The 13,324-nt window shown below is 37.4% G+C and overlaps 1 protein-coding gene across 7 annotated transcripts in view; it reads left to right on the top strand.

Moving 5' to 3' along the window:
- The first annotated feature begins 217 nt into the window (after window positions 1–217).
- The window catches only part of ICE2 (interactor of little elongation complex ELL subunit 2), a 65,459-nt gene continuing 52,352 nt past the window's right edge, over window positions 218–13,324 (top strand). For 2 of the 7 annotated variants that reach the window (XM_047737883.1, XM_047737889.1), the window contains exons 1-5: window positions 2,523–2,610; window positions 3,334–3,474; window positions 3,561–3,695; window positions 5,885–5,989; window positions 12,379–12,640. In XM_047737883.1, the coding sequence (XP_047593839.1) occupies window positions 3,655–3,695; window positions 5,885–5,989; window positions 12,379–12,640 (408 nt within the window). In that variant the 5' untranslated portion in view covers window positions 2,523–2,610; window positions 3,334–3,474; window positions 3,561–3,654. Of the gene's footprint in view, window positions 223–2,492; window positions 2,611–2,745; window positions 2,979–3,333; window positions 3,475–3,560; window positions 3,696–5,884; window positions 5,990–12,378; window positions 12,641–13,324 lie in introns of those variants that run through there. The other 5 variants (XM_047737884.1, XM_047737885.1, XM_047737886.1 and 2 more) reach the window with 5 other exon arrangements.

The raw sequence follows: 13,324 nt of genomic DNA, 5'->3' as shown, positions 1-13,324 counted from the left end.
ATTTATTTATTTGACAGAGAGAAATCACAAGTAAGCAGAGAGGCAGGCAGAGAGAGAGGAGGAAGCAGGCTCCCTGCTGAGCAGAAAGCCCGATGTGGGGCTCGAACCCAGGACCTGGGATCATGACCTGAGCCAAAGGCAGCGGCTTAACCCACTGAGCCACCCAGGCGCCCATCCAACTCACCTTTTAAAACGCAATGTAAATTAAACTTCTCTGAACTGGTACCTAAGCTTTCTCATCAGAGTAAGTTCCTTCCTCGTTGTGTTCCCAGAGAATCAATATATTTATATGTGTGTATGTGTGCATGTGTTGTGTGCGTGTGTGTATGTTTGCCATTTCTTATTTGTATTGTAATCATCTATTTACAATGCCACCTCCACTGTGGGTTTTTGTGTTTTTGGCAGGCAGAAAAAAAAAAAAAAAACTATATGCTGACTATTTTACGTTGAACATCTACTCTTTGCAATGTACTTTTTACATGTTACTTCTAATACAACAACTCTGTAGGTGAGATATTACTGTCTCCTTTACCCAATTAGGAAACGAAGGCTCAAAGAGGAGACACATGTGTAGGATCACACTGGCAGTGAGCAGGAAAACTGAGAAAAAACCGATATCAGCTAGACTCCAAAAATCTATGTTGTTTTCACTAAATTGCTTCTGGCTCACAAGTAGAGCATAAAGAAGAAAGGATACATGTATCTAATGTATTGTAATGGTAAGAGTTATAAGACCTGATTTTTAGTATCCATTCTATCACTGATCATTTAATGTTGGAAAAGTCATTTGACAACCTGGGCCTCAGTTTCTTTATCAGGAAAATGAGTTGGACTAGGTAATCTCCAAAGTTCCTTCTGGTTCTAAAAATTCTGATTCTGTGTGCTATCCTGCAACCACCAGAAATCAAATACACCAAATCAGAGCATGCTCTTTGATGATAATCTGTAATCTCAACACAGCTCATGTCTGGTGATGTTACCATAACACACTACTATAGGCTGATACCAGCAGCCTAAGTGCTTGGACAATTCTTGAGCTGTTTCTGAAGCGGCTGTTAAAGAGTAGGACAGGACTCTCAATTCTCTCTGACTGCATGCTTTATGAGATAGTACCCAACACGTGGAATTCTACACTGCCTTGATGTTCATCTCTGTCCTAGCACAGGCTGTCAACATCACTCACCTGATACAGGCTACCGGTACAGTGCCAGCCATTGTTCCAGCTGATTAGCAAGTATTCACAAGCATTGTCTCCTAACCTGCCTCTTCCCTACAACTCATTCAATACATTGCCAGATAAACTTTCCTGAAGTATAGAAACTCCCACTGTGTCATTCCTCTGCTGATAAGCAACCTCCACTCCACAGTCCAGCATTTTATTTCTTGTACAATAAAGTCAGAATCCTGAGTCTGGCTTATATGTTCTTCTGTGGCTTAATCCCAATCTATTTTTCAAACCCTTTTCCTCTACTACTCTTTATAGTCCTTGCATTCCTGGCAAAATAAATTACCTAAGGGTCACTGTATTCAAGGCAGATTTTTAATAGAAGTATAATTTCTGTGTAAACATTATTTAAACAGTATCATAAATCATTGTAAAATTTAAAACATGCTTTCCTGCTAGCATACAAACTGGACTTGTTCATGCAATAGGTTTACGCAGTTTCTTGTGCTGGTCTCTTTCTAGAACGCCCTTTCCCATAATCTACATATTTCAAATTCTTCAAATGAGCTGCCATATCAAGTTCCCAATGTGGTAACTGACATGTAAGTATTCATTATATATCTTCAGCTATCCAAAGCTGCTTTCTGTCCCTCTCTTTAGTAATGTCTCTCCCTCTATGAACTCATACAATCTCTCTTAAGGAGCTTACTACTTTCTAGGTTGCTTTATATTTTTTAATGTGAAAGAAACCCAATGATCAAAAGCTCTTGGAAACACGGGTATTGGGCCTTAGTCCTATGTGTACCCAGCACCAAACACAAATTTTAAAGTGCTCAATAAATATTTCCTTAGTGAATGAAAATAAAATCAGTGGGGAGCCACCAGAGTGGTTGCTGGTAGAAACTGACATCTGGAAATAGAGTGGGGATGGAGTGGAGGTGCTATTACATGCCAAGTACCATGCAGAGCACAGCTTCATCCATTATTTCACTTAATCCTTTCCAAAACCCTAAGGAGGTACTAATACCTCCATTTTACAGATGAGGAAACAGGGATAGGGAAACTAATACATTTGCCTAAGGTCACAACCAAGTCTGTTTAGGTCTTCCCAGTACTGTACTTGTCGCCTGTCCCTTTTCTAACTTATCATCCCCTGAAAGTCAAGGACTTTTCTAGGACAACGCATAGCCCCTAGCCCCTTCCGCGGGCATAGCCCCAGCAAAACCAGCCTCACAGTTTCCAGCCGAAGTACCCGGAGTACGGCAGTGGAGAGAACACGGACCCCGCCCGCCGCATCGCTGATGACGTCATCACGCAGGTCCGAGGCGGCGCGGCCACGTCCTTTAAATAAGGCCTTCCGAGAGCGCGCGCGACAGTGTGAGGAGTGGGGTGGAGCGTGTGGAGTTGGGGCCGCGGCCCGGGTCAGAGCCGCCGCGGACCATGAGGTGGGCGGAAAGGATGCCTTGCAGCCGAGACGCGGAAGGGAGGGCGCTGCCTTGCCCGCAGGCACGCTCGTGAGGGCGGGAGGAGGGAACATGGCGGCCCCCTCGGCCAGGCCAGGACCTTCCGCTCCAGGTTTTGGCGCGGCCCCCTCCCCCCCGGCTTTGCTCGCCCCTTTACTTGTCTTACTGGAACCTTGTTTCTCCTTCCGTCCTCTCTCCCTCAGCCATTCCTTTTGTCTTTCTTAACTCCCCCTCCCCAACCCCAGACGGGGTCGTAATGTGAGAGGTGGATTATTTGGGGGCAGGTCAGGCCCGTCAGGAGAGACCGACTCCTAAATTTGACTGCTAGGTTCTCACATACTACTTTATCGGTACGTTTGGGGGTAACAGAAGAAGCACAGAACGTAGAGTGGTCAAGTCAGATTTGCCATCCAGGTGATTCCTTTGTATGATTCTGTGAAATGTCATTTAAGTCACTTGGACCTCAGTCTCCTCAAAAGTGAGGTTCTTTTTGAAAGATTCTTGATTTCCAGGGAGATTTTGTCCAGCATTGCTTGCCAGAATCTTGTCCCACGACTGTGTATGATTGGGAAAACGGAAGCAAGATTTATTTGGGCAGTAAGGGAATAGAGGGGAGCTGAGTTAAGACTTAAGCTCCATGTCCTTAAGTGATCTAGTATGTAAACAATGAGAACACCATTCAGTTTTGACTCTTCATTTCCACAGTGAGTGTTCTGAAAGTTACCTTACTGGAGTAAGTTAAATGGAAAAGGACTCCTACATCAGCCTTACTGTTCTGCTGCGAAGAACCTGGGGAGTATTCATCAGTGTGCTGTATTCTGTTTTAGGTGTCCCTGTCAGTTGAGGGTAGGTGTTACAGGTTCTTACACACTTAACAGCCCCTGGCTCAGCCAGTCACCTGCTTTTGATCTTGACCTTTTGTTTTTCCTCAGTTGAGTGTAGATTCTGGAGAAATTCTGCCTCCGCTGGAGTCTCCACTGCCAGGCAGCAGAATTGTGAGATAGAGTGAAGCAGAAACCTAGGAATATGAGCTCCATGATGGCCATGGGTGAACCAAGGCTGAACTGGTGAGTTAAATCTGTTTGAAATCTAAAGAGGAGTGAAGTGGGACTGGTGGCTGGATTAGGAAAGGAGGGTTTCTGGCCTGGAGAGATTTGGAGGAAACAAAAAGAAGATACTAGTGGCTCAAACTATACCCTGGTCTTACTTGAACGTACTGAGTACTTTTGAGTCATAGCTGATTGCACTTCCCTCCTAAAATGGTAAAAGTTCATCACTCACATTGCTACTAGATATAACTCCATCATGTTATTACTATTTTTCGTTCGTCTCTTAGTGAAGGAGAGAGGCTAGGACTCTTGTGTTCCAAGAACCTTGCCCATTTCTGTACAACTAATAGAAAGACCCTCTTTAAGAAGAGACAAGCTTCATTTTATTATATGAGAACCTATACCCAAGTGATAATATAAATGCATAGACTGTGTTTTAGAAGTGTATGAGAACTTCACAAATAGAAGACTTGGTAAGTGTAGTTCTGTAGGGCTCTAACACATGTGCTGTTCTAAATCAACACAGATTTACTGAGCATCCACTGTTCGCTAGCCAAAGAGGAATACTAAAGTTACAAGAGATGACAAAGATGACTTAATATAGTACCTGATTGAATCATAAGATTCAATCAGTATGAGCTCAATAAGTTGTTTGTTTGTTTGTTTGTTTTTGCAAACAGTGCTCCCTTCCCCACAAGGAGCTCACTGTCCTTGAGCCCATGAGTTTGTTTTTGTATGATATGCAAAAACCTTTTAACTGGGGTGCCTGGGTGGCTCAGTGGGTTAAAGCCTCTGCTTTTGGCTCTAGGTCATGATGCCAGGGTCCTGGGATCCAGCCCCACATGCCGCTCTCTGCTCAGCAGGGAGCCTGCTTCCTCCTGTCTACCTCTCTGCCTGCCTCTCTGCCTACTTGTGATCTCTGTCTGTCAAATAAATAAATAAAATCTTAAAAAAAAAACCAAAAAACCTTATAACTTAATGAGCTTTCACAGAAACAGTACCTTAACACGTAATAAGAAATTACACTTGCATAGCAAGCAAGACATTCTAATTTTTATCATTTATACTTTAACCATAGTTGTGGGGTTTTTGTTTGTTTTTTGATAAACACCTTTAAAAACAATCAGTGTGGGGTAAATAATGCTAAAATTTCCTGTGTGGAAATGGGCCAGCCAGAAGTTACCATTTAATAGATTGTTCTGTTTTAAATTTTAGGAGTTGTATACATTTAAGCTCCTTACCATAATGAATGTGTTCAGATGCTGCACAGATGCTCTTTAATGCTATTGACATTATGAAACCAAATGTAGTTTACAGCCTTTGCACAGTATTGTAGCCCTTGGAACTACGTTTTTCCACAGAATCTTAATAATCTTTGTCCTTTCTAGGTTATGGTTCTCATTGTTTTTAATTCCTTCAACCAGCATTTATTGGTTCTTTACTATATGTAATATGTTATGTCTAATTATGATGTTACAGAAAATCATATAAGATTTTAGAAGTGGTTTTAGCTGAGGCACACCATTTATCACATTTGCCAAGTTAATGAGAATAGGTAGGGTAGTTAGTCTTTGTAGCTGCTGTCTTGTGACCTGGCACAATAATGCATGAAACAAAATTAAGTTGAGAAGTATTTTCTTTCAGCAGCCAAACATCTTAAATGTTATGCCACAGAGCCTGAGGTGAGCCCTGCCCCTGACAGACTCTTAACTCTACCTCAGTCTGTTCTGTCTTTAACTCTTAAGTATCTCTGATGTTTAATTGGGTATTTTTTTAAAATATTTATTTATTTGACAGAGATCACAAGTAGGCGGAGACACAGGCAGAGAGAAAGGGGGAAGCAGGCTCCCTGATGAGCAAAGAGCCTGATGTGGGCTCAATCCCAGGACCCTGAGATCATGACCTGAGCCGAAGGCAGAGGCTTACCCCACTGAGTCACCCAGGCGCCCCTTTAATTGGGTATTAATGGAAAAAGCAAGGCTGATTATTTGAACAGGAGAGTTTCAGATTGAGCTTAGGCTAAAAGCTATCCAAGTAAAACATCTAAACTCAAACATCTGATACATGAAATTAAAATTAAGAGGTGATTATCTAGGAAAGGGGCTGTAGGGGGCATGTAGTTGTAAACTACAATTGTACCATTATGCTGCTTAGTCTAGCATGAGATTTTGAATTTTCAAATATAAGTAAATTACTTTGTTTCACAGGGATGTTTCCCCAAAAAATGGCCTTAAGACATTTTTCTCTCGAGAAAATTATAAAGACCATTCCATGGCTCCAAGTTTAAAAGAACTATGTGTTTTATCTAACAGGTAATATATTCATTTATTTTATTGTTTATTTTCATATTTCACTGTTATTTTTCTGACAATTGAAGTTTCATATCTGTATCCACTATTAAACATTCAAATTCTAAAAATGTAAAAATTTAAAAAATGGAAGAATCCAGTACCCAAGGATGACTAGTCTTTGGTATATGTGTATTTGTATATATAGGTATATATTAACAAATATTTTTGGACCTTTATCCACACAGATATAAAAACAAAAATGAGATCATACTATAAATAATGTAAAATACTATAAAACTGTTTTGCAGTTTGCTTTTTTCATTTAAAATAATATTTCATGTATCTTTCCATGCCTCTATATATAGCTTAATCTTAATTGTTGCGTAATACTTCATTATATAGATATACTTTTAACTTATTTAGCTAGTCTGATATTGCAAAATGTGTTCCTCTTTTTTGTAATTATAAATAATGCATTGAAGAAATTTTGTAATCATTTTTATAATTTCATAGAAATTGAGTTCAATCAGATGGCATAAGCATTTTATATTTTAATAGATACTGCTAAATTTCCAGAGATTTTTTTCCTCTCTGATATGAGCATGCCTATTGAATGATAATTTTCCCTTCTTACTGCTTGCTTGCCTATAACAGCTCTTTCCTTTGTGATTGGCTATTTCTACTCTGTTGTGGATGAGGCTTGAAACCAATTGGGTTTATTAGAATGGACTGTAAATATGTCAAGTGAGGAATGGGAAGCTTCTCTAGAGGAGCTCAACATTTACTTTCATCCTTCTCCATTCATTTTGCAATTGAGGAAGCGTATTTCTGGCCTCTGTTTGGAATGGGTCCCCATCTGTTCCTGCCTTCTCGGTACCCTTTCTGTCAATTAGCATCCCTTCCTACTGCTATATTTTCATTTTCTCTTGATCAGTGTTTAAAGGTGCACAGATTTTTCCTGTCTCAATCCCTGGACTCCATGTTACTTTCTTACCTCTTCTGTTATTTGTACTTAGATTTCTTGAAAAACTTGTATGTGTTTGCCAGGAGGAAATGAGGGCAAAAAACTATGACATGCAAAAAATGTTTAACAAAATGGCAATAATAGTAAGTCCCTCCCTGTCAATAATTACTTTAAATGAATTAAACTCTCCAGTCAAAAGACATTTTGGGAGAATGGATTAATAAAACACTTGGTTGCACATCTCACTACATTTGCTTTCACTGAACATCCCCCTCTAATCTGGCCTCCACCTGCACTAGTCTACTAAAACTTCCTCTCTCAAGATCATCGGTGGCCTCTCGACTATGAAGATCTCTCACTCTCCTAGTTTTATGGTGATGGTGGTATTTCTCAGTCTCCTTTGCCATATTCGCTCATTATACTCTGGAGCTTTTAAGAAATACTGATTTGGCATGGAGCACTGGGTGTTATATGCAAACAATGAACCATGGCAAGAATGGAAAGCTAAATGATGTACTAAAACTAATGATGTTTGTACAAAATATTTGTTCAAAAACTAATGATGTACTACTATATGGTGACTAACATAACATTAAAAAAATTTTTTTAATAAATAAAAAGAAAAAAAATACTGATTTTATACTCTCAACCCATACTTTTGCATCTGAACCTTTAAGGATGTCTGTGGAATCAATTAATAGACCCTACTGATACTCATTTATAGGTTGTTTCCATTCCTTTCTTATTAAAACACTGAGCACCCTTTTTATATATATGTTGGTATTAAGTAGGATAAATTCCTATAAGAGAAAATACGTATATATTTTTTGTTTTGATAGATGCTACCAGAATGCCATTGAAAACATTTTTTAAAAAGGGCTTTTTTGATTCATCAGATGAATGAGTAAGTTCACATAAAAGCAAGTAGATGTTGTAAAAAGAGGCGATTTTAAAAGCAACATTCTTGCCTAAGTGCATAATTATATTGTCTTTGCTAATATCACTTATAGAAGGTTGAGTAGATCCCACATAAATGCATCCAAGGATTTTTAAAAATATATTTGTTATTCAACTAGTACCATTTCTTGAGGATAACTTAATTTCTTTTTTTAATTTCTTAAAATTTATTATCAGAAAATTGCCTTTATTTGAATCAAAGAGTATCTACCAATTCTAGTATCCTGGAAGATGAGGGTAAAAATGTATATCTTCACCTTTTTTTGAAAGTAAAATGAACATGTATCTTAAAAAACCAGAAAACAAAAACTTCTCACCACTCTATGTTCTTTTATCTCAGCCTTCATCTTTTCAGACTAAAAATTTTTAACATTAATCTTCATCCTGTACTGCTTCTTAATTATTTTAATTGTTCTCAAATTTAGCTCTAGTCAGCATGTCATAGGTGTGGGTTATAGTCTGAATTATATAAGGGAGATGACATCTCGCTGGCAATTGCATACAGCTTCTAAAATATTTTCTTCTTAGAATATGCTTTTCTTTTCTTTATATTTCTGTATAGCACAAAATAATTAGTATAATTTACCTTTTAGATAGAAAAAATAAAGACCTAAGGCACTGATTTCATATGTTTCTAATCTTTTTTGCTCACATTGAATTTTATTAAGTCTTGTTACAGTAAGGAGTGGATTTTCAGATTATTAATTTACAGACATTTTATTAGTGGTAAAATTAGGAAAAATGTAAAATTTTTATTAGCCCTAATTTTGTGTTTTTTTGTGTGTTCTCTAACATATTTGGGAAAATACTTCTAATTACTCTGCTTTCTACAGTAGGAGGTTTTTATTCAACCCTTCTCCCTCTACTGGAAGGTAAACATTTACCGTTTTTTAAATTAAAGTTTTGGTTGTAGACACTTATAACTGAGTTTTGAGCCAACAATGGGGAAAGTGGCTTCAAATAAAAATTATGAAATTTTAACAAGTTTAATATAGAAAAGTATAAATCAAATTCAGGAGGTATAGGTAGACTTTAGATGGGGGCTAGGAGCACCATTTCCAAATGCTACTTAAAGAAGCAACCCAAACCAGTAGACTTGAAGCATAGGAGACTAAAAGTTTGAATTCTGCCTTTTTTTTTTTTTTTTAAGAAACTTTAAGCAAAAAAAGAGAATAGGTGGTTGACAAAATGAAGGGGGAAAACTTCAAACCATCAACTAAAATAAAATATAATGCTGTAAATGTGGATAGAGAAACCCTGTCAGATGCTTTTGGCTTGCACCCTGATGAAGATTTTGACAGCACTGCACTTGGAAATGATCTTGATGTGCTGCCATTTCATTCTTTGCTGAATGTAGCCAATTTAAACTGCTAGAATTTCTTGACATTCCTACTCTGGCATATCTGAGTCAGCATCTTGTTGCTGCAGCAGCTTAATTAAATTTGCCAGTTTGTGCCACAAGGACAGACATGTTCTCATATTCAGAGAGACAGCTGTGAAGCAGTATTGTTAAGAGTTGCGGACACAATACTGTTAGGTTTGAATAGCTCTCAAGACATTTTCTAGTGAGAAATCAATTTGCTGTAATATATTTCTCCCAAGATCAGCAGTTAATATTCATTTTGTTAACCTAAAATATGCTTATTTTTATACAGTTATTGAGAAACTTTAGTAGCTAAGTATGTCTTCTTTCACCTGTATTATTTTCAGAGCCAATCTAAGCTTCCTTATTTTAATTTCCAAAATTCTTTTCCCAGTCACTAACCAGCTCTCTTGATTAGTTTTCCATCTTTAGTTTAGCTCTTATAGGGTGGGGCTGGATATTTTGCTTTATTTTAGGGCCTTAAGTTTTTAAGTTTTATTTTTCTAAGAATCTTGGCACTTTTACCATAATTATTCTAGTATTATAAAGCTGATTTGAAACACCTTTGTCCAGACACAGATCTAGATTAATAATTCTCAGCCTTATCAGACCAATACCCTCCCACTTTTCATAACAAATATTTATGAGAAATAAGATACCTCCTTTGCTAGCCTGAATTAAAATTCATAGGTAATAATAGCCACAGACATTATTTAAAATAATGTCTTAGATATATAAATGTGAAATCAAAGGAAATAATTTATATATTTTAATATGTAAATGCATAGATACTATTCACTAGAAGGTATAATGAAGTAGGCAGATGCACCAGCTAAAATGAACAAGGTTGGATTTTTTTTTTTAAGATTTTATTTATTTGAGAGTGAATGAGAGCAAGAGAGAGAGCATAGGCAGAGGCAGTGGCAGAGGGAAAGGGAGAAGCAGACTCAGCACTAAGCAGGGAGCCAGATGCAGGGCTTGATCATGGGACTCTGGGAACATGACCTGAGCTGAAGATAAACGGTTAACCAGCTCAGCCACCAAGCACCCCAACAAGGTTGGATTTAAGAGAGGTTAATATAAACATTGCCATAGAAGAATAATAAAAATAAAAGAGAATAAAATGTATTGTTAGGATAAGTAATAACAGACCAGATTTGTTTGTGTATGATTAAGAGAAAGCCTAGGGGCACCTGGGTGGCTCAGTGGGTTAAGCCTCTGCCTTTAGCTCAGGTCCTGATCTCAGGGTCCTGGGATTGAGCCCCACATGGGGCTCTCTGCTCAGCAGGGAGCGTGCCCACTCCTCTCCCCCCCCGCCTCTCTCTGCCTGCCTCTCTGCTTATTTGTGATCTCTGTCAAATAAATAAATAAATAAAATCTTATGAAAAAGAGAGAAAGTCTAAAGGAAGCTTTGAAAGTTGTGTAGTACACTCTGATGCATTACATTACTGGCAGATAATATTCCTCACCTCTACATGCCTTTAATTTTCCCTTCTTTTGTAACAACCAAGATACAACCACCATCTTCTGAAATTCCCTAAAGAAATTTATACTGTCATATTTCAGAACCATAGCTCTAAATATTTCTTGCCTCTCCCTGTTATCCCTCCTTTTTTTTTTTTTTTTAAGATTTTATTTATTTGATAGAGAGCACAAGCAGGGAGGAACAGCAGGCAGAGGAAGAGGGAGAAGCAGGTTCCCTGCTGAGCTGAGCAAGGAGCCTGATGTGGAGCTCCATCTTAGGATCCTGAGATCATGACCCGAGAAGAAGGCAGACACTTGACTGAGCCACCCAGGGCAACCTTCCCCCCAATTCATTGCTTTTCCCTTCTCCCTCTTAATCCCTGATCATGTTATCCTAGGATTCTTGGTTACCTATTCAGTAAATTCAGTTTGGAAACCTGAGATCTCCATAGTTACACTCTATTGATACACATATTTACTTATCTTTCTTCCCTATTCGTTTGTCTGATCTCACTTGATTGTAAAGTTTCAGAGAGTACAGACTGTAATGTTCCCGTGTCCAGCATAAGCTGACACATGGTAGTCAGTCACTCATTAAGTATTGATGAACAGGGAATGAAGAATGAACCAGCAGACCTCCATCCTTCTCATTAGTTTCCCTTCCTCTTGTGTTCCTGTTGCTGCTTAATTTGGAACTAAATCATAGTGAACAGTTACTCTGATGGAAATTGGAATTATGGAGACCAAAGAAGTGTAGTTGTATGTGTATATGTATTTGTGTATTTTAAAACTTTCTCATTAAAAATGTAGATGACTACAGTTGAAACTAGGAATAGCGACAAATTATGAACAAGATAAGAACTTTTGTGTTCATGTATCTTACTATTGTAGAAAGGTGTTTTGGGGCTTCTTTGTTTTTTGGTTTTTTTTTTTTTAAGAAATTGGGGTATCATTTCATAAATATGGTAACAGGTTCTCTAGTTACTACTTTCTTCTCTAGTGCATTTCTTTATACATAAGCGAGACTTTTTAGGTTCATTCAAACCATAAAGACACTTCCGTGGACTCAGTCATGTATGGGTGATGAGGATTGTTCAACTTTTCTAAAACCACTATTGCTTCCATAAAATATGGAATACAGTGTTGGAATTTTCATTTTAAATCTTGAAGTAATTAAGGAAACTAGAAAATTTAGAATCTCAGTGAGTTTGTGAACCTGTAACCTAAGCGTATTCTACTTCTAGTGGCTTTTGTTCACCATATTAACTAATACAGCTTACTGAAGAATTTAAGCTTTTGAAAACAACTTGCATTATAATAAAGGTAAACATGAAATATCTGCAATTATAATTGGCAAGAGCAGTTTTCATCTGTTGAATAAAGGAGAAAAAGTTCCAAATTGAATAACTTGTCTAAGGATTTTGCCTTTTCCTCTCTGTCAGATAATTGAAGGTAAACTTGTAGTGTGATCCTATCCTGCAGAATACTTAATTTACACCAAATGGCTAAACATCAAAATGCAGGTGGCAGAGTTAGATAATAATCCAGAATTTACTATGTTAATCACGCTATATTCTCCCTGGTGATTGAGAATCATGAAGTTCCATGATAGTAATCTTCATGTGAAAAGCACATATTTGTAAATTGTATTTTTTTTTCCAGACGTATAGGAGAAAATTTGAATGCATCAGCAAGTTCTGTAGAAAATGAGCCGGCAGTTAGTTCAGCAACTCAAGCAAAGGAAAAAGTTAAAACCACAGTTGGAATGGTTCTTCTTCCAAAACCAAGAGTTCCTTATCCTCGTTTCTCTCGTTTCTCACAGAGAGAGCAGAGGAGTTATGTGGACTTGTTGGTTAAATACGCAAAAATTCCTGCAAATTCCAAAGCTGTTGGAATAAATAAAAATGACTACTTGCAGTACTTGGTATGTATTCTATTCTTCAGCGTCAGTGAACAATATTTAAAAGCTAGGAAGTATTTTAACTTTGCTTTCATGTTTTTAGGTGTAGTTGTAGTCACAAAAATGAAAAATTTAAGGAGTTTAATTGACAGAGCATGGGTGCTTTCATTCTTTTGCTGGTTCTGTTATAGTTCAGGCATTTTGCTCTGGTTCTGAGCATATTTCACTCCAGTTCATCTTAAGTACTAGCAGAACAGTTTTACATTGCTCGTTGAACCAATTTTAAGTTTTTGTTTGATTACTTTAAGTAGTAGTTTCAAGTTCTCAATTATATAAATGATAATGTGTTGAACATCTTGGTTGCAAACTCTTTGTTCATATCTATAATTATTTCCTTGAGATAAATTCTTAAAATTGCCAGATCATATCTATACATATTTTTCAAGGCTTAGATACGCATGGGTAAATTGTCATGCAAAAAGTTTAAGCCAATTTGTTTATGCCACTATTGCTTGAAAGTTTTCTTTAAAAAAGAAGAATCTTCACTAACCCTGGTATTACCTTTTTGCCTCTAATTTGGTATGGAGAAAATGGTGATGCTTTGTTTTATATTAATTTACAGTGCTTACTAATGAAAATAAGCCTTTCTTTATAAGCCATTTTTGTTTCTTTCATACCTTGCCTATTCATGTTTTTTGCACATTTTTT

The sequence above is a fragment of the Lutra lutra genome, chromosome 7, assembly GCF_902655055.1.
Source record: "Lutra lutra chromosome 7, mLutLut1.2, whole genome shotgun sequence".
Lineage (NCBI taxonomy): Eukaryota > Metazoa > Chordata > Mammalia > Carnivora > Mustelidae > Lutra > Lutra lutra.
Note: the sequence above shows the minus strand (reverse complement) of the source record. Positions and strands in the feature narration are given on the sequence as shown.